The following is a 21,243-nucleotide window of genomic DNA, read 5'->3' on the forward strand; positions in this document are numbered from 1 at the left end:
TCCTTATATAACTGAACTTTTTGTACATAATTGTATTGATTTGTACATGGGAATGGCTTACATTCCACAGTGATGCTCCATTGCATTTCTTGCTGTGTGCATGTGTGTGTGTGCACATGTTTGCGTACGTGCATGCATGTAGGTACGTGTGTGTGTGTTCGCATACGTGTGTGCTTGTGTGGGTGCGTGTGCTTATGTGTGCATGTGTGTGCACGTGTTCGCGTACGTGTGTGCGAGTGTCGGTGCAGTGAACTCAGCCAAAAGACTAAATGCTTGTAAAAGTGTGTTTTTTGTTACAAATAAACTGTATTTTTAATGTAAATTTGGCAGGGATGGGGTTAAAATACCTAAACTTCAGCTTAAAATAACAATTGGATATTCTAAATTGGGAGAAAATAATAATAATAAAAAAGTAATTGGCGACTATTACATTTTAAAAAGAAGACATTTTATGGAGTGCAAAGTACTTGGCTTTAGCAAAACAATTGCATTGGCTTTGGGTTTTCTGAGAGCCGTGATGAAGTTGTGTTGAAAATCCTCCATTGTACTACCTTCGATAACTAACTCACATGAGTCAGGCCTTTTCATTGCAGCCCAGCAGAATCTCCCCGCCTGTGCCAGAGACTCACTCAGAGTGACCCTGTGCAATGGGAAGACGATCCATCACATGCTGCTGTCCTGCTCGTGATTCCCATTCTCCACAGGAAAGGCAGTCCCATTTCTGTGGCGTGCATAACCTGACTCAATCACATGCACTGGAGGACAACGCAGCAAAATGAAACGGGATGTAGGGAGGTGAGGCTCGTTCATCCATAGTTAACTTGAATGGAGCGTCGTCTTTATAATACACCATATTTAGATGTGCAAACACGATCGCAATATAATGACAGAAGGCACTATACAGTGGTAGCTCTGTTAATGTCCAATCATTTTAAACAGCAGTGTAAGTACTGGTCTCTTGAGCTACTGTGCTTAACTTTGATTATATGGGAGAAGTTCAGGCATCTCAGAATTCTGCTCAAATTCTCTTTATAATCAGAGAGCCCTGTTGCCCCGTATCCTTACCCAATCAATATAACGATGGAAACAGAATTGAGCTACCAAAACACGGCATTACAGCGACACCTACTGGACCCACAGGGAATTGTTCACTGTTGTTTTAATGCTGCGTGCTAATTTTCTCTTCCTAAATAACTGCTCTAGTATTATTGTGCGTTTTTATATTAAAAGCACATGTGACCGCTACCTGTCTACTGCGAGACGAGACCAAGACCCGCTGCAGCAAACCTGCTCTCTGTCACGTGACGACAGGGCTTCCCCCGCGGTCACGTCACCAACACTTATGTGCTCGTTTCTGATTGGCCAACTCCGGTTCCACTCAACATAACATTCCGTGCTACAACACCTACAGCGAGGTTTTCATATACCATTGACCTACCCACGAAGATCACATTTGCATCTCATTCGAAAATAATGATATATGAATTAATGATATACCGATTCGATTCTGCGAGGAGCTACACAGCAACGCAAAACGTGTGCATAGGATTTAGTAGAATTACAGAAGCTATTTCCTTGTGATCTGAATCTAAACAGATAAAAGCGCTGGCATCGCTGTAATCCGTCTCCAGGAAGTGTCGTGTATGTTTCCAACCGCCACTGGTGTAACACCAGGAAGCAGGAAGACGAGCCCATACTGGGGAAAGATGGCGTTTGAGAAGAGCAATGCTGCAGCTATGTCGGGGCTCCGAGGTGTCCGCTCTGGGAAGACTGGGGCATTATGCCGATGTGTCAGCTTGTACCTGCTTTTGGGGTGGCTCCCAGTCTCTCTGGTCCAGGCTGATATAACAGACGGCAACGCCGAACACTTAAAGCGGGAGCACTCGCTCATCAAACCATACCAGGGTGAATACCCTAAGTTATAACCGCATTTATACCCTCATTTATAACCGTATTTATACCCTCATTTATAACCGTATTTATACCCTCATTTATAACCGTATTTATACCCTCATTTATAACCGTATTTATGCGCTGTTGTTGTTCTTGTACAGGCACGTTAGTAGTGTTCTTGTCGTGTTACACGCCGGATTGTTTCAGCTGTCTATCTTCACAGTTAAAATCCACATATTAATACACTAAACTATGTGCACTAGCGCTTCTGCAGTCAGCGATCAAATCAGCTTCGCTAGTTAGGGGCTCCCACGCCTTGTCTTGTTGCAATTACCGCATATCTGAAGAGTTTAAACCCTCCGCAGGCAGTTGTGGGACGATTTCTCTTGGTTTGTTGTGTTTCATTTTCTCACTTTCGGTACTGTCTTGTTAAGTTAAACTATGCAGTCTAACGCCAATTGATACGGTTGGCTCATATTTCATCAGTTTTTTTTTTTTTTTTTTTTTAATTCAGTAAAATCATACATAGTTTGCAGCGTAAATACACCCAAATCGTTGAGAGAGAAATTAAAGGTCGTTAAGTGTTTTATGCCTTCGGTTTTTGTATGATATAAGTTCATTTATAATTCCATGACTGTGTAAACATACAAGTCTCCACATATTGCAACTCGCATCCAATCAAGCCTTTTGAAACACCGGGTGCATATTTCAAAGCACAGAGCACATGTATGTCATAGAGGCTTCAATTTGAGAACTTGAAGTTGTTAGTAAAGCGAATAATGCAATTTCCCAGTTTAAAAACCGTACCCTGTTAAATGTGTGTCACCATAAACCATATGAAAAACATCATACTGCCAAGTGAGCTTGATCTGCCTACTTAGCAAACACGAACTGCTTTATTTGCTTTAAGATGATGTCACTTTCTATGCCTTGCCACTGGGAGTGTTTTCACCCGTCTGTTTGAACAAGTGCTGTGTTTGGTAGAGATAGTAATGCTAGTAGTACTGAAACGAGCCATTTCTGTTTTGTCTGTGTCCTGTAGGTGTGGGGACAAGTTCAACTCCTCTCTGGGATTTCGGAGGCAGCACGCTGTTGACCAGCCAGTATGTCAGACTGACCCCTGATGAGAGAAGCAAACAGGGGTCCATTTGGAACAGAGTGGTGAGTGTTTCAGAGCCAGAGAGAGAGTGTGGTTTGGTATAGTTGTGGTTCAGATGGAGTTTTATAATGCCTACGTGGTTCTCTGCCCGTATGTGTCATTTCTTGTATTATTTCCAAACTCAATTGAACTTCTTAGAGGCCAAGCTGATGTATTGTTTCTATACAGAAGGGATGCAAATTGACCTTTTCATTCACCCAGTAAGCTGTTATGTTTGAAACCAGGGTCTGTTGGATGCGGCATCTGCAACAGGGCACTATATTCCAGTCAGTTCAGAGTTTAACCGTTCACCTCCAGAGTTTGAACTGTGGTTCTCTTTCTGCAGCCGTGTTTCCTGAAGGACTGGGAGTTACATGTCCAGTTCAAAATCCATGGGTCAGGAAGGAAGAATCTGCATGGAGATGGAATTGGCATCTGGTACACAAAAGAGAAGCTGCAACCTGGTACACAGTTGTATATATTCTTAGATGAGCTGTCGTGTGTGCATTTATCAGAATAAGAAACTTCACTGGCATGCAAGAATGGCACAGGAGAATGCTCAAAGAGTCATTGCACAGTACACTTGTGTGCTTTGTTATGGTCAATTGGTATCTTGCTGGATTGCATTTGTTTCTATTCTTCTGCAAACCTTAAATAATATATAGATAAGAACTGGAAGTATGGTCAAACCTGTACTACAGGATGGCCTGCCTGTATAGTGACCATGCTGGTGAATCCTGGGTATTTTCACTTTGAGACAGTCCAGTCAGTGGTTAATTAGCAGGTTTGTTTGTAAGCAGCATGGCTAATATAAATACTGTACAGCAGGTTGTTTCATTTTGGATTGCTACTTCTACTGCTGACACTATCCCCCCCCCCCTTAACCTGCAGTAGTTCTTGACTTCTCTCAAACCCTGTTTCTGCCTTCACGCAGGGTCTGTCTTTGGAAGCCAGGATCATTTCGTTGGACTGGGCATTTTTGTGGATACTTTCCGCAATGATCTCCAAGGAATGGATGTAAGTGCGTCTGATGCCTATATTTAATGATGCAAGTTTTCTCTCCGCAGGGCCTGTGTTTGGAAGCAAAGATAACTTTCATGGGCTGGCCATTTTTATAGACACGTACGCCAATGATGAGTCTTCTGAAGTGAGTGACCGGTCAGGGTGTTTTTTTAAGGGTTTAATTTAAAGCGCATTGGATTCAGACCACCAGACACCAATGTATTAGGGTTAGACCATAATAAATTTTTCAATGAGTTCTTCACATGTGCAGTTCTGTGACAGTTCCCCAGTCACAGCAGAGTTGAGATTTCTGAAGCTCCCCTCTGACTGGATGGAAGGTGTTCCTGCTGCTGCTGCTGCTGCTGCTGCTGCTGCTGCTCTGTGCTTTGCTAGAGTTGCCCATGCCAGGTTTTGTTTTGCAGCAATGCAAGTACTGCATGAGGCCCAGCACACCTGAATCTGTGTATTGTGACCTGAATCCATTGAGACCAGCTCTGCACTGTGGCTGCTAAACTAACCCCACACTCACACCCTTTTTGTTCTGCTTGTTGCATGTTTAGTACTCCAGACAAGCTGAGGATGCTCGGTGGACATGGTGCACTGCACTGCACTCTGCAGAAGTCACAAATCGCTTGCTGCTGCTTTTTGTATTTATAGAAAGCTATTTTTGGTTGAGATTATGAAATGTATGGATTTACGAACTATGGAAATCAATACATTTGGCATCTACATAAAAAAAAAAAAAAAGTATTATTATAACTTTTTATAGGTGACGGTGATTTTCAGAGCAGCAACAAGTTCGCCTGTAGGGGACAGTTATTTAGCATCAAAGACGTGGAGATGTGTTCTTGTTTTGGAAGAGGGATTTTTTTTCCCCAGATAAAACGATTGGTTTAGTCCAGGGTTAAAATGATGACTATAGGCTTGGTGCCTGGTATTGAATGATTTGTGATCTTGGTTTTTTTAAACCCCATTTTCACCCCTACAGCGTTCATTCCCTTATATATCTGCCATGGTAAATAATGGATCCCTGGTTTATGACCACGGGAAGGACGGGCGCCCGACTGAGCTGGGGGGGTGTTCAGCAGAGGTGCGTAACCAGGACCACGATACCTACCTGGCCGTTCGCTACTCCAAGGGCAGGCTGACGGTAAGAACCATAGAGGCACCTACCCACCTTCTATACACTGCATTCCACCCTGAAAACTGAACGGAGCAGAGCAGGCAGGGAAATACCACTATTGAATAGCAGAATCTTATTACCATCCCTGTTAAAGAAAAAACAGGGTTTGTTTCTGTGCAAAGTCAAGTTAAAACAAAAAAGGTACGATGAAAAAGTTACTAACCAAAGCGTTTGTCCACCTCATTTAGGTTGTTAGTTTTACCTTATCAGTCTGCATTTAATGTGCACAGCCAGTATGAATACATGCACAGTGCTTGATTGTGGTTACTTGATATGCATAATTTTAAAGATCAGTGGGTATGCAGCATTGTATGAAGGCTTTAGGGAATATTTCCGAGAGTAGCCTGTGATGCTGAATCTTGTATTGGACTCCACTTAAATGTCTGTTGGCAGATCAATCTGATGAATGGTTTTGGCAAGGAAGTAAGTAGATTTATTTTCATCTGCTCAGGTTATGATTGATGTTGAAGACCGCAACGAATGGAAGGAATGCTTCGATGTCGCAGGAGTTCGACTCCCCACTGGATACTTATTTGGGGCCTCTGCAGCTACAGGTGACCTTGCAGGTGAGTCAGCATGCCTGGGCCTGTGAGTAACCCTGCCCTAACCCTGAAACACAGCTCCTGCATTTCAGAGCAACGCACTTTCCAGTGCTCTGAAAACACTCCTGCTTTACAGAAAAGCATGAAACGTCTGGCTAGTGTTCCCCAAGTCAAACGCAAAGAATAAAGGGCTGCAAATGTGCCATTGCTGTAAGTGGTTGATGTGTGTGTTTGATTTCTAGATAACCATGACATCCTCTCAATGAAGGTGTACCAGCTGATGGTGGACCACACCCCTGAGGAGGACAGCATGGACTGGACCAAAATAGAGCCCAGTGTCAGCCTGCTCAAATCACCCAAAGGTAAGATATGGACCAGGGCTGTCCCATCCTGGTCCTGGAGGGCCATTCCACTCCAGGTGTAACAGGTCAAATGAGATCATGAAGTACCTCATGGTCTGGATGGAGGTTTAATTGGATCAACTGAACAATTTAGAACAGGGTTGGAACAAAGCCCAGGGCAGACCGGTTAATGCGGTCCACCCCTGGTGTAAAGGGAGTGAATTTTTATTTGGCATATTTCTACACTAAATTTGCACAGATCCACTGTTATTACAGATGCTGGAATATCAGTTGGATTGTTTTTCTTCAATGTCAGGACAGAACTCTGGCTCCTTGGTGCAGAGTGAAATGTTCAAGGAAGGAAAACCCCTCTGCCTCCGGCTCCCCTTTCATTCTGCTGCTTGTGTTTCAGACAACATCGATGACCCGACTGGTAATTTCCGAAGCACCCCTCTGACTGGGTGGAAGGTGTTCCTGCTGCTGCTCTGCGCTTTGCTTGGCATCATCGTGTGCGCGGTGGTGGGCGCCGTCGTCTTCCAGAAACGCCAGGAGAGAAACAAGCGTTTTTATTGAACGGGAAAACGGAACGCAATCAAATCGGTGTGATTTGTTTAACATTGTTTTCTAACGTTCATATGGTAGGACATGCTGTGTTAAACAGCCTTCGTGACATCATAAAGAAAGAATCGGCGAGAATCTGGGTCTAAACAAGCATAACGTTTTCCCTTCTTTTTTACTTTTAATATGAACCAAAAAAAATTACAAAAAATGTCTTTGCTAAACAAAATGTGTTTGTTCAGTGTAGTACAGTTAACTGAAATGCACAGCCTCTTCATTTCAGCTAGGTATCTCTTTAATTTCTTCATACCAATGATGTTCTGACTAGTTTAAAATTATTTTCTTTGTAATTGTTTCCTTGTTGTGTGCTCTGTCTTTCGTTTTGCTTACAGATGTGTGAACACTTTCAAAACTCATTTAAGCATTCTCTGTGCGCATCGTTTTCAGACGCGCAGCACAGAAACAAATTCGCAAAGCTGGTTACAAGAGCCTGGGGGAGGTGCATGTTTGGTACAGATTCGGTGTGTGTGTGTGTGTGTGTGTGTGTGTGTGTGTGTGTGTGTGTGTGATGACCATGTTCTTGTTCACGTTGCCTTTTGCAACCCACGTTTCAAAGCCCATGTTCTTGACCATCGTTTCAAATATTCATTCGTCTTCCAATGTGAAATCAAACAAGTTTTCTCCAAGACATCAATCTTGCCTAGCTGTTCAAAAAGAAACGCACAGTGAGGCAGCTGTACTAGTTTATCTGAACAGCAAAATAAAATTGGTAAAACAAGTTCAAGGTAATGAGTGTTTTTTTTTTCTGTACTGAAGGTAAATGATAATGCAGTCTTCAGATCGATAGTTCACTATGATTTATTGAGCAAACATATCTGAACTTGCAAAATCATTTAAACTTTAATACAGCTCACCATTAGCAGACCATATGTTCTTTTGTAAAATAAAATACTGTTTTGTAATGCAGTCGGTATATTTAATCTTAACACATGTTCCTCTGTTAACTTGATTAGCATTTCTTTAAAGCCAGGATGAGTTGCTGAAAAGCTGTGCCAGTTATAGGGGCACCATGTTTCTATGGTAATTAGTTGAATTGTCTGTAGAGAAAGGAGACGTGTTGACCTTTTAATGTTTCAGTGTACGTTAATATCATCCTTTGTCAGCTTAGTTTATAGTAAAAGTTCAAAGACAGAACATGTGTATCTGATGGTGGAAGGGTATTAGTTCTCTGCGTGGGATTTTCCTCAACAGGAAATTATTGGAAGTCCTTACAGAAGAGGAGAGCTATACATTTCTGTTAAAAAAATTTCAGGGCTGAAAATGAAGAGTGTGTACTTTTTAAGTATTTGAATGCATTCAAGTTGTGCTAAAAGGTGTTTTTCATTGTATTGTGGAAACTAATCAATTGCATGTTGTTAATCATCATTTAGCCAGTGCTTGGCGTCATATTCCAGTGCAGAAGAGCTGCAAACCATCTGCTGGTTTCACAGTCCCTGATTAGCACTATTCTTGGATTGCCTTACCTGAAATAACATTAGGGTGTCCAAGACTAGTGCTACTCAATGTCTGTGAAACCAGCCTTGTATCACATTATCCCTGTAAACCTGAGATGCTATTATTGCACCAGATGCTGTTTTATCACCCCACTTCACCATACAAACTGAACTAAATACATTTCCATGAAATTAAATTGGCCCTAGTGAATGCACGAGTAATAATAATAATAATAATACATTTAAAGGAGTCATTGTAAAATGGATTGGACTGTCACATGTGGGGCTGATTTCCACAGCGAGCATTGCATGCAATGGATTGTGATTTACTTGCATGTCTTGAATGTATGCATACTCTGCAGGATTATTACAACCTTGCACTGTCTTTCAGTGTTTGCTAAAGTTGATCTGGACAACAGAGGCAGCCATTGCATGTATTCAGTGGTCTGGCAGCCTGCTCGATTTCACTTCTTAAACTATTTAGCGAGAGATTCTAAACAGCCCAGCCCTCTTGGTAAATATTGCAGTTTTGTATTTTATGTTGCTGTTTTGTTGTGGTTGATTATCCTTTCTTGTTTCTCCCCCATGATCATTTGTTCATTTTGAGCCATGAAGAGAAGGATGAAAAGTGTGTGCTCATCCAAACTTTAATGCAATGGGACGTGGACTTTGTGTGTGGTCCTGGAGTAATTAAAGCAGTTTAAATGATGTCCTTTTGTCCTTGTCTTCATTTTCTAGAAGTGACAGAGTCCTTTTAATAAAACACAGCAGTGAAGTGTCTGCAGTGCACACAAAGAGAGACAACACTAAGCATGTACCTGTAAATACATTGTAAATCATCTGTCCAATATTGCAGAATACTCATCCCTTTTAAAAGCACTTCACCTCAATCATTACAAAAAAATATATAAGATAAATCTATTTTGCAAATAAAATGCAATCCACAGGGTAGACAGCATTTGTTGCAAATGCTATACAACTGATTGCATCGTTTGCATAAAGCGTGGCCAGAAGCACGGTACCTGACGCATCATTAATCCTGGACATGAATCATCGGGAACCTGTCTGACGTTTACTTCTGCTCTGCCTTTCGATAGCGCGTGCGGGGTGGCCTTCGGTTTGTTAAAACTACATCTCCCACAATCCAGCGCTACCGGTTCCGCTGCTGCTGATTGGGCAGTGCGGTGCGAGCGTTTACGTGGCACTGTCTTTTTTTGCGCAGACTCCTGGTTGTGGAAATGGAGGCGGTTAGGACGGTGAAGCTCTGCGGGTTATCTGTTTTACTGTTGAACGTTTTCTTTAGTTTAACTTCTGCCCTGTATTTTCACATCGGGGAGACGGAGAAGAAATGCTTCATCGAGGAGATCCCGGACGAGACCATGGTTATAGGTATCGTAACCTTTTCCAACTTAAAACATTCAAATACCGAAGCGCGTCCAGCAGGCAGTGCTCGAGCGATATACAGGTTTGCTTCATCTAATTTATAAAACTATGTAGTTGTTGGTTTTTTTTTTTTTTTTTTTTTTTTTTTTTAAGCATGTAGAAAAAAGTCATGTAAACCACGACGAAACCTTTTTGTCATTCTATAAAGGCCAACCATTGGCAACCATAACATTCACGGCTGCCGCCGCCTTTGTATACCGCCTTTGACCACTTGTGACAATCTGTGTGATCACCCCACAACATATATATATATATATATATATATATATATATATATATCACACCTAATATAGTCACAGTATATACTGTTGGCATCACCATGTTGCCGAATATACTTGAAACGTTTAAAAGAAAATGCTTTTCTTCTGCAGTCCAGACACAGTGCAGATCAGTCATTTTAAATTCTGTCTTGCCATCGTTTAGAATTGTGAAAAGATGAAGACAGCAGGTTACTCGTTTTGTGTTTGTTTTTTGTTGCAGTTCACAGCAGTGCATTGTGAAAGTCATGTCGTTTTGTGTTTGTTTTGTAGGAAACTACCGAACACAGCTCTATGACAAGCAGAGGGAAGAGTACATGCCTGCCACTCCTGGACTCGGGATGTTTGTGGAAGTGAAAGACCCAGATGACAAGGTACTGGTTACTGCTTTCCCTTCATTGGAAATACCAACACGAGAATCAGCCAGGCTTGTCTGATTCCAGTACAGCTTATCCTGTGCGTAGATCTCGTCCCACATGTTTGCATACATGGCATGGCTCTAATTGGCCAATGTATATATAACATTTTTTTCTTCCTTTGCTGCAGGTGATCATGTCCAGACAGTATGGCTCAGAAGGACGATTCACATTCACCTCCCACACGCCTGGTGAACATCAGATCTGCCTGCACTCCAACTCCTCCAAGTTTGCTCTCTTTGCTGGAGGAATGCTGGTAAGAGTGGGGGGGTTACTCTAGTTCCAGATGAGGTTTGTTATTGCTGCCCTGCTGGTGTTAAAACTCTGCTGGGTTTGTTTCATTCCAGAGAGTCCACCTCGATATCCAGGTTGGGGAACATGCCACCAACTATGCCGAGATCGCAGCAAAGGATAAACTGACTGAGCTGCAGCTGAGAGTGCGTCAGCTAATGGAGCAGGTGGACCAGATCCAGAAAGAGCAGGACTACCAGAGGGTGAGAGGGGGAGGGGGAGAGAGCGAGTGAGCGCGTGCACTCTGCCTTGTGCTGGAATGACTGAGTGGTAAGGAGCTTGGCTGCACTGCTTATTGGGTGTGATGTGTATTGCGATATGCAGGTTGCATTTCCGCCAAGTATCGCGATACATGCGATAGCCAGGATTGTCTACAGGTATGATGGATGGTAAGATCATAGGAGGTGCGCAGTGCTGATGAGTAAAGCGGTGCTTCTGTTTCCTTGCAGTACCGTGAGGAGCGCTTCCGGCAGACCAGCGAGAGCACCAACCAGCGGGTCCTGTGGTGGTCCATCGCGCAGACCCTGATCCTCGTCGTCATCGGCTTCTGGCAGATGAAGCACCTCAAGAGCTTCTTCGAAGCCAAGAAGCTTGTCTAGAGCTCCCTCCCTTTGATATTTATACACAGTCACTGTATGCAGTATGACAGCAGCAAAACAGACTCCTTGTCTGTGTGCCCCATGAAAAACATTGAAGTGCAGAATGGGGAGATAATGTTTTGAAATGCAAGGAATTTGTCCTCCTAATAATAGTTTAAGTTTATATGGAGAGTTTTGAAGTTAAGTATCCAGAACACCAACTCATGAAAGTAATTACAAAGTCATCTTTTTGTGCTTAACAAATTATTTGCCATTTTGAAAGGTTATCTGCTTACTATTGAAGTGGGGCAGAGATTTTTTTGATTTTGAAGAAACTTGAAACAAAGTAAGTTTAGTGCAGGACAGGCTTTCAATGGAAAGGGTCGGTTTATAATTTTAATTTTTTTCTGGGGGGGGGGGGCACTGACTTATTTAAGCCCCAAACCAATCTGTTTTAGAGGCCAAAACTATAACTAAAAAAAACAAACTATTTTATATAGAAATAATATGGAACTACAGACCACAATACTGCAAAACCATCATCTGAATTTGCACCAGTATTAATCAGCTATAAAAATGAAACTACCCCAATGGAATTTCCATTTGGTATCCTAATGTGGCTTTACAGGGCTGTAGGGACATTAGATCCTTGAATTGGCGTTCAATTCTATTGTATGTAGTTGTTTTGCTTTGCTTGCTGCATGTTTGGGTTTGATTTAAGAAGCAGGGGTGTGGGTGCTTGATTGGAATTGCATAGGTGTTTCAGGGTTTTGAAGAGTTTGCTGGAAACTTGCTGGGTGGAGCTCAGTTATACGGATAGAAACTGGTTTATCAAGCTAAAGGAATTAATTTAAGGGAATTTTTTATTTCTCTGTCTGAAGGTTTTGCATGTACATGATGCTCTTTTTAAGATTGAGGGATTTTCATTGAGTTACGTTTTATTTTAAAGATGGCTTGTTTTATGGCAAGGAATAAGTTTTAAATAGAACTCTTCACAGTTCCTGTTCAATTTCACGAAACAGATGTTTATAGTAGAATTTACTATAAAACTCTCTTTCTGGTGGTAATTAATCATGCATGAAGTCAATCGTGAGCTTCGTAACAGACACGTTGTTGTAATGGTTTGACACGGTGGTTTCACAAGGCTGTGCTAAGGGAGCCAGGCTCTATAGTCTGTTAAGCTGCTCTGTAGCCCTGTCTGAATAAAAACTAAAGGTTTTAGTGGAAGCCTCTGTTTTGGTTTGTCTCGCCTCACCTCCCCTGTAAGTATTTTATTTTTTTTTCAGTGTGTGTTTCACTGAAGTCTGATCATAGATTTTGATAAAGGAAAGGCAACATGCTTTTCTGGGGGACCGTAACAGTTCTCTACATCTTGTATGTTTGCTTTTTAACAACTGACTAGCCTTTCCTAATGTGGTTCACTGGGTTCCACAGGGATTCCTGTAAAATGCAGTGTGGTTGCCTGCTTATGTGTGTAACCACTTGTGGTCTTTTTAAGATATCCGATTAACAAAAAGGAGGGCAGGACAATGTATAGAAAGCTCCCCATTGCTCCCTCCCCTGTGTGATATTAAAATGACACTGGAACATTGCCGTGCTCCAGCCGGTCCAGCTGTAGATTGTGGCGGGTATGATGCTTGATGTTCTGTCAGCAGCATGTAAGATATAAGGGGATCCTGCCTGGCAGCGCAGTTATTGGCTTCAATGCCTGTTATTTTTGAGCCCTCTGTCCGCACACAGCAAGAGGTGAAAATGTTGGAGATGTGAGATTTTTCTATTGAACTTTTTGTTTTTTACGTTTTCTGTTACTGAGAATTCTTTATGCCATATTACAGTTTTACAAATAAACATACGTCTCTCCATTGTTGCTGTCTTTCTTAGTTTGGTGTGTTTTTGAATGTTGAAATGTGCAAAGTCTGGGTCTCTACTAAGAATTGCATGTTTACTCATTGTCTTTTGTATCATTTAGTAATGATCTCTGTTCATTAACTGACCCGCATGTAGATGTATATAGTTTGTAGGAATATTGGCAGTAATATTAAATGTAGAGATACCCTAATATGGTTCAAATCTGATGTTTGTCGACATACTGAAGACTGAGGTTGTTTAGAGATGGGGCGCACATTATAAAATAGAGTACAAAAAAAAGACCTAAATGCCATATATGCAATCTATATGCAAACTCATGAGAGGATCTATTTAGGATTCATTATAAATGGAAAATAAGAATTTGACAATAGTCAAGTTCATTTCTCAATTGATATACCAGGGAAGTTCTATGAAAGTTGAAACAACTCGTCCTTTGGATGAGACATAGAACCGAGGTCCTAATGGAAGTGACTCTGCAGTAGCAGTTGTGATGCATAGTTCACCACCCTATAGTCTCAGTCGCTTTGGATAAAAGCGTCTGCTAAATGACTAATTTATATATATATATATATATATATATATATATATATATATATATATATATATATATATATATTCCTTCACGTGTTGACAAAACACCCACCTTGCGGACCATTGCCCATTATACTTGTAAATACATTATCCCATGTATATTGTACCATATACTGGACTGTAATATATCTATATTAATATTTGTGTGTGTGTAATGTGCAACACATTGTATATTTCCCATACAGAACGTAATGCAGCGCATATACACCACGGTGTGGCTGTATTATGTTCCTGTAAGATCCTATGGTCCAATTGTCGCTGATTTACATTGTAGCAGTGAATGTATTTTTCTTCTGCAGTCATTCTCACTTGTTAGTGTAACTTTAGGTAACCTTCTCACCACAGATTGCAATGAAACAATGTACCGGTATTGCAGTGCAATTCTCATTACGGTCCGGGTAGTGAGTCGGAACCTATATTCAGTGTACTAGGTTTCCGGGTAGAGCCGCTGTAGAAATTGAACTGGCTTGAAAACAGCCAGCGTGTAATTGATGAATATAAGCGGTAATTAACGGGGGGAGTTTTGTTTTGTTTTTTTTAAATAACCTAAGAAATTAGATTATTATTATTTTTTTTTCAAATAAAAATACTAGTAGTACGTACGTTTTGTATTGCTATTGGACCCGATTCTCGGACTGAGATCATTAATCTGCAGTTCTGTATGTCTGGTTGTTCAAACTGGTGAGCGCTAAGAAAATAAGGAAATTCTGGTGAGCAGCTAAGATTTATTAGAAAGAAAAAGACATGAGAATAAAGACGGGCTGGGAAATGTTACACGTGTATGGATAACGGGGCTGAGGACCGCTGAAGGATACAAGAAACATCTAATCCGAGAAAAGAGACGATGGACACAGCAGTCGAAGGACAGCGAACGCGATGAGCCCTGGCGATTCGCCTCTAGCCTTACAGAATGTGCAGAGATATTACTAGTGGAGACCTGTAGTGGCATCATTATTAACCAGGTTCGAGCAGACACGTTATCCCGGCAATCGGGCAACACTGAAGATGATGTACTCGTTCAGAAGAAAACCTGTGCTTTATTTCAAGGAGGAAAACCGGTAAGGCAAATGCATATATTTTTAATTTAACTTCCTCTTACGGATTGTTCAATTTAAATCAAAGTAGGGGGCGCTTCGTGTTAAAAAGTACAGAGACATGATTGTATTGTGTGTGGAGTGATACGGAATTGTGCTTCCCTTTAACGTGATTTAGCTTGTGAGCCGTGTCACGCCCTCTATGTACCGTGCAACACGCTTTTTGCTGTGTTTTTTTGTGGATAACAGATTCCCAGACTCAAAGAACAGTGCTTCACAAGAGCAGAGTTTGTAAGTAACATAGAACTGCCCGCCTCACAGGCACAGTATTAATTTAGAAGCAGCTGAAATTCTGGAATTGTTGTTTTTTTTTAATGGCATCGTGTGTGCTGTTACAAATCGAGGGACAGGAATGAAAACGTTCCTATAATATTTCAGTTAATGTTATTGACATGTTTGCGATCGGATCATTACAGCTGCTCTTCCCTTTAGGGACATGTCTTTAGAAATCGCAGTCTTCATTGTATGTGGAAGAAGAGATGCATGAAAACCCTGCAAAGGCTGTTTTGAATATGTGGAATATTTCAACTGATAAGAAAGAACAGGCTGCTGCAAGCACGCAAGCTCTGCTTTTAATAGCAAATCACGAAGGTATACAATTGAATGGAATGACATCCCTCAAACACAGATGCAGATTTTCCACTGCTTATAAACTACATTAGCAATGAAGAAAAAAATCAAAATATGCAGTCCAATGCGACATCCTGAATTAAAGGCAGGTTGACATACAGACAGAAACACCTGATTGATTCACACTGCAGCATGCATCATGGATTCATCCTATTTGTCTATAGAGGTCTTGTAAGTGTTTAATTGTGCTTGGTGGTACTCTACTGTTAACACACTTTCGCCTGTGTTGTTGATTATCAGGTCCCGTCTGTTTTTCGGTGTCCTGTCCAGAAAGTGCTCCATCTTCAAGCTCTTCTGTGTGTGCATGGTGATCGGCTTTGCCTCTCTGCTGTGGCTCCAGCTCAGCTGCTCTGGCGAGGTGCCCAGGAGGGTTGTTGAGGATGGCACCCTGTCACGTCAGCCCTGCCTCCCAGAGAGACAGGCGAGCGCAACAGACGACCCTTCCTGGGGTCCTCACAAACTGGCCCTCCTCATCCCTTTCAGAGAGCGCTTTGAGGAGCTCATGGTCTTTGTGCCCTACATGCACTCCTTCTTAAACAAGCTGAAAGTACGACACAAGATCTTTGTGATCAACCAGGTAGATCATTACAGGTGAGGCGTCCTGCTGAACACATTGCTTTTAGATCCCACTGACTCTGTGCATCTCGTCCTCCATCAAAGTGACTGGGCCAGAGTGAATTCCCAGTCAGTGTTCCAACTCTTACAGTCCTAATTCCAGGAATGCAAGTAAGACTCCCATTGCATAGCAGTGTGATTCATTCCATGTTTTACTATTTACTTAGTAAGACACACCTGGGCTTGGTACCTAGAAACTGTGTGTCTGTCTCAAATTTCAATTAAATGGAAATGTAATTCCAGTCCCTGCTGTAGAAATTGCATTGAAATAGATCTGGGAAATGAACAAATTTCAAATTGCTTTCCACTTTCAGTAACAGATGGGAGCGAGACATGTGTAATGTTGCTTGTTTGTTGGTTTTTCCGGTATGAATTTATCAGCGTAACTTTATTTTGTCCAGATTCAACCGAGCTTCCCTGATAAACGCTGGATTTCTGGAGAGTGGGAACGACACTGATTACATTGCCATGCATGATGTGGACTTGCTGCCTCTCAATGAGAATTTGGACTATGGCTTTCCAGATCAGGGCCCGTTCCATATCGCGTCTCCAGAGCTGCACCCCCTGTACCACTACAAGACATACGTGGGGGGGATTCTGCTCCTCACCAAACAGCATTACCAAATGGTAAGGCACGGCCAGGCCAAGCGCATTGGAAGAAAAGCAAAAACAGCTCAAAATGCTACATCTTACACCCTGGAGGGTTTCAGCATAAACTGAACAAGAGGTCTTATGAAGAAAGACATGCAGTCAGATACATCTCATATTGTAAAATGAGTATTATTCTTTTGTGTTATATATGTCTAATTCATGAATTGCACCACAGTATATAAAAAATACACCAATGCAAATAAGGCCCTTATTGCATAGCAGTTGCAGTTTCCCCCATTCCATGGTTTATTACGAGCTTGATTAGCCACGGTTTATCGGTGTGTGGTACTAAACTCACTAGTAAAACCAGGAATGGATCTCAATGCCATGCAATGGGAGTCTTATTGCCATCCCTGAAATGCAATCATGCATGAGTAAGTATGTGTGTTTGCGATGCGTGATTAGATCTGTTCTGCTTTTCTTGCAGTGCAACGGGATGTCGAACCGCTTCTGGGGCTGGGGCAGAGAGGACGACGAGTTCTACAGAAGATTAAAAGCTGCAGGGCTGCAGGTGATCACCGGGGGTTTGCTGTATTCTGCAAGTCTTCATTCTGCTCGGAAACGTTACAACCACTTTATCAGAATACCTGATGTATCAGGGCACAGCTCTCTAGTCATAGTTACAAAACATCTAAATGTGTTTAGGATAAAGAAACTACAGCACATACAATAGAACTGAAGAGACATGAAAAAGGCTTGTTAGTCCTCCTTTCTTGTTTATTGTTCTGTGCTTGGTTTTCCTTTTTAAAACTGACTAAGCTGGTTTTTGCTGCCCAGCACTGTGGACCCCCTTCGCTGTGCAACAGATGTTATTCCTTTATACAGAAAGGCAGTTTTAGGTTTCAGCTGTGGTTGTTGTAGTGAATCGACAGTGAGAATGGGGTGGTAGGATCTCTGCACGGTATCTTAAACCCAACGTCTGTTTGCTCACTAATCCCAATGCTCTGTATTTGTGTTCTCAATGTAGCTCTTCAGGCCTACGGGAATAACAACAGGGTACAAGACGTTCCGACACCTACACGACCCGGCATGGAGGAAGAGGGACCAGAAGAGAGTGGCCTCACAGAAGCAGGTACAAATACCTCTCCACCCAGCTGCTTTGTACAGCTCTGTGCTCTCGCGCTGCATGCTTCAGTACTGATCTTTCTACAGTGCTGTGCTCTCACCCTGCAGGCTCTCACTACTGATCTTTCTACAGCACAGTGCTCTCGTGCTGCATGCTCCCAGTACTGATCTTTCTACAGTGCTGTGCTCTCATGCTGCATGCTCTCACTACTGATCTTTGTACAGCACTGTGCTCTCACGCTGCACACTCTCAGTACTGATCTTTGTACAGCGCTGTGCTCTCACGCTGCACGCTCTCACTACTGATCTTTGTACAGTGCTGTGCTCTCACGCTGCACGCTGTCACTACTGATCTTTGTACAGCGCTGTGCTCTCACGCTGCATGCTCTCAGTTCTGATCTTTCTCCAGCGCTGTGCTCTCACTACATGCTCTCAGTACTGATCTTTCTCCAGCGCTGTGCTCTCACTGCATGCTCTCAGTTCTGATCTTTCTCCAGCGCTGTGCTCTCACGCTGCATGCTCTCATTACTGATCTTGTTCTTTCTGATTTATGCATCAACGAACATGAAGGCTACTGGTGAAAACTAAATCTTTGAAAAAAATGAACCAGGTGACTTCAGTCTTTACCCATCAAGAATCGGGGATAGTAGTAAAATTATTCTTTGATGGTAGTGTGTGCATGAATTTCACAAACGCCATAGTTTCGAGATGGATTCGAGCTGACTGCTGCTTCAGTAAGATCTCCTACACTGTACGCTTTGCTGGGCAGTGTGTGTTTTGTGTCTGTAAAATTAACATTAACATGTTATGTAGTTAACATGTAGTTCTTTTCCCCACCAGGAGCAGTTCAAAGTGGACAGAGAAGGGGGGCTGTCCAAGCTGCGATACAGTGTGGACTCTAAAAGGGAGCTCACGATCAGCGGGGCTCCGTGCACACTGATCAATATCCTGCTGGACTGTGACCTCAACGACACCCCGTGGTGCCTGCTGAGCTGATCAGAGGTGCAGAGCTCAGGAGAGCCTCCTAATGCTGAGCACATGAGGAATCTCTTCTCTGTTAATACAGGTCTGTGAAGAGTCGATCCTGCTTGGAATAGGAAGCTGGAATATATACAGCCTGCTCAGAGCAGTGCAGTATCGGAATTGATACAGTGAATTATTATTATTATTATTATTATTATTATTATTATTATTATTATTATTGAACCTGGAAAATGTACAATGTGCTTTTTATGATAGAATAATTCTGCCAGTGGATGCTGAATTATGAAATATGCATCATGAACTTTTGACTTTGTTCTCATGTTTTCCAAGGCAATGCTCAATGTGAACGTGTTTGTATTTTATTAATTTTATTGGGAGATCAGATCTAGATTAAGCAGCTGTACTAGGGCACCATGCTCTGCTTTAGATGTTTTATTAGCGAATGGCTCTTTGTTCACAGCAGCAGGGAATGACTACTCTGAAAGCCAGTGTGCACCCTTGCGAGCAATGGGATAATCAATGGACTTTCGTTAGGCTACAGACTGGTTGGATGGTGTTCTGACTGTACTTGCACAATATTAATGTAAAGCTATACTGCAAAAACGCAAAGGTGCACAAACCGGTTTCTTAAAAGCTATAGTTTTATATTAAACTCTGGACAAGACATTGAACCAGCTGTTTTTTGGTATGTGTCCCTCCTCTCTGATGTCTGATTTAGTAGTATGAGCTGGTGGTGGAAGAGAGGCATCAGAAATGTGAAGATTTCTGTAGGTGACATTAAAAAGAAAATCCTGGTGTGTTATACAATTGATCCAGCTCCTGAATGCATTTCTGATGAGTGACCCACAAAATTGTGCAAACCCTTATGCACAAAATCTGCATAGTCTTGCTGCAAACCCTTGTGCACAGAATCATCATAGCCCTGCTGCAAACCCTTGTGCACAGAATCATCATAGTCCTGCTGCAAACCCTTGTGCACAGAATCATCATAGTCCTGCTGCAAACCCTTGTGCACAGAATCATCATAGTCCTGCTGCAAACCCTTATGCACAGAATCATCATAGTCTTGCTGCAAACCCTTGTGCACAGAATCATCATAGCCCTGCTGCAAACCCTTATGCACAGAATCATCATAGTCCTGCTGCAAACCCTTGTGCACAGAATCATCATAGTCCTGCTGCAAACCCTTGTGCACAGAATCATCATAGTCCTGCTGCAAACCCTTGTGCACAGAATCATCATAGCCCTGCTGCAAACCCTTATGCACAGAATCTTCTTCATAGTTCTGTTTTTTTTTTTTTTAGGTTCCGGTCCCGTCTACCTCGAACGTATGGATATATATATATAGATATATATATATATATGATATATAATGCGCAAGCTCCATCGCCGTTCGAGGTAGACGGCACCTTTTATATGTATATATATATATATATATATATAATAAAAAAAAAACAATCGCTTGTATTGAATTATGGCACCTGTGTGCATATTTAAACGCATGCTCATTGTGGGGAAACACAATAAAGCCAGATTCCAATTTGTTTTTCTTTTTTTTAACCTGGAAATTCAGTGTCTTAAGTTACAGGCTGGAATAAACTCAAACTGGGAAGAAGCCAGGGAAAACTAAATGTAATGTGAACTGTCCTGGGACTCTACAAGCAGCCTCCTCTGGGAGCCACGACGAGCAGACTCTACAGCTCTGTGTCCTGTGGATGCACCCATTTTCAAATGTTACCCTTCTGCTAAATGAGAACGCGGTGTGGGTGGAAGTCTGCAGCACCGTGTTGAAAAGTGTGTTGTGCAAGCTTTTGTCCTGCAACAGTGAAAGCATTTTTGTGCAAGATCTTCTATTGAGTCGAGTGCGTTTTAACTAGTAAAACAATTTGTTTTAAAAACAAGAGTTGCTTAGGAATTTTTTTCCGAACGGTCACCTTGCTGATAGAAACAGCTGACCTCGCCACATATCTGTATGTGTTATGGTGATAGCTGGTGTACTGTATTCACTGTTGTGACAGATAGGATAGCGCTCATGGGTTGTCCTCCTCAAGACACAACAGGTGATGAAAAATCATGGCAGGAGAAATCAACAGGGAACAAATGCAACATAGCAACGACACACAAGATGTTGAATTGTAATGCTGGCATGAGAAAATGCTTGCCATGTTTTAATCCAGGGTTTGTTTCGTAAAAGTTTTTAAAGTAGTTGGTGTTACTGTGTTTGTTTGTTTTTTAAGTGTAATGGTCTTTGATGAAACTAAGGGTATTATCTGATTCCTGATTTGCTCTCTGAGGGTAAAGCAGTCGATCGCTGCATTTTAAATTTAAGGAAATACTGTAGAATGGCATGCAAGTGAAAAATGAAAGCTTTGCTTTGTATCTGTTTTATTTGAATGTGTGCCTTTGGGTTTTCAAGAAAGAATGAGGCTTGTTTTAATATTTATGTTATTAGAGTATTAAAAAGGAAACTTATTCAAGTGTTTCAACAGAAGATGCATTTTACTGTTTAAAAGTGACACTGATTTATACAGAATGGAAATAAATAGTTGTGTCTTCATATAAGGGGATGTGTGGTGTGTGGTCATTCATAACTGTTTCAATGACTCGTG

At 41.8% G+C, this 21,243-nt stretch overlaps 3 protein-coding genes across 4 annotated transcripts; all 3 read left to right on the forward strand.

Annotated features, from left to right (window-relative positions):
• The first annotated feature begins 1,681 nt into the window (after window positions 1-1,681).
• LOC121297284 (vesicular integral-membrane protein VIP36-like) lies at window positions 1,682-8,857 on the forward strand. 2 transcript variants are annotated; one of them, XM_041223518.1, is made up of 8 exons: window positions 1,682-1,905; window positions 2,936-3,054; window positions 3,378-3,495; window positions 3,966-4,048; window positions 5,022-5,183; window positions 5,668-5,782; window positions 6,001-6,120; window positions 6,512-8,857. In XM_041223518.1, exons 1-8 carry the CDS (start codon window positions 1,707-1,709, stop codon window positions 6,670-6,672), a joined length of 1,077 nt encoding a protein of 358 aa, XP_041079452.1. In that variant the 5' UTR covers window positions 1,682-1,706; the 3' UTR covers window positions 6,673-8,857. The 2 variants fall into 2 exon arrangements, with proteins under 2 accessions (XP_041079452.1, XP_041079453.1); XM_041223519.1 differs by lacking the exon at window positions 3,966-4,048 and adding an exon at window positions 4,099-4,178.
• Window positions 8,858-9,362: 505 nt separating this feature from the next.
• On the forward strand, window positions 9,363-12,997 carry LOC121297176 (transmembrane emp24 domain-containing protein 9-like). The gene is made up of 5 exons (XM_041223282.1): window positions 9,363-9,539; window positions 10,124-10,224; window positions 10,397-10,522; window positions 10,614-10,760; window positions 11,007-12,997. The coding sequence occupies exons 1-5, from the start codon at window positions 9,389-9,391 to the stop codon at window positions 11,154-11,156; spliced, it is 675 nt and encodes a 224-aa protein (XP_041079216.1). The 5' UTR covers window positions 9,363-9,388; the 3' UTR covers window positions 11,157-12,997.
• A 1,049-nt stretch (window positions 12,998-14,046) lies between these two features.
• LOC121297175 (beta-1,4-galactosyltransferase 7-like) lies at window positions 14,047-19,937 on the forward strand. The gene is made up of 6 exons (XM_041223281.1): window positions 14,047-14,653; window positions 15,560-15,910; window positions 16,336-16,561; window positions 17,013-17,096; window positions 17,553-17,657; window positions 18,491-19,937. Exons 1-6 carry the CDS (start codon window positions 14,601-14,603, stop codon window positions 18,644-18,646), a joined length of 975 nt encoding a protein of 324 aa, XP_041079215.1. The 5' UTR covers window positions 14,047-14,600; the 3' UTR covers window positions 18,647-19,937.
• Window positions 19,938-21,243: the final 1,306 nt, after the last annotated feature.

The sequence above is a fragment of the Polyodon spathula genome, chromosome 22, assembly GCF_017654505.1.
Source record: "Polyodon spathula isolate WHYD16114869_AA chromosome 22, ASM1765450v1, whole genome shotgun sequence".
NCBI lineage: Eukaryota > Metazoa > Chordata > Actinopteri > Acipenseriformes > Polyodontidae > Polyodon > Polyodon spathula.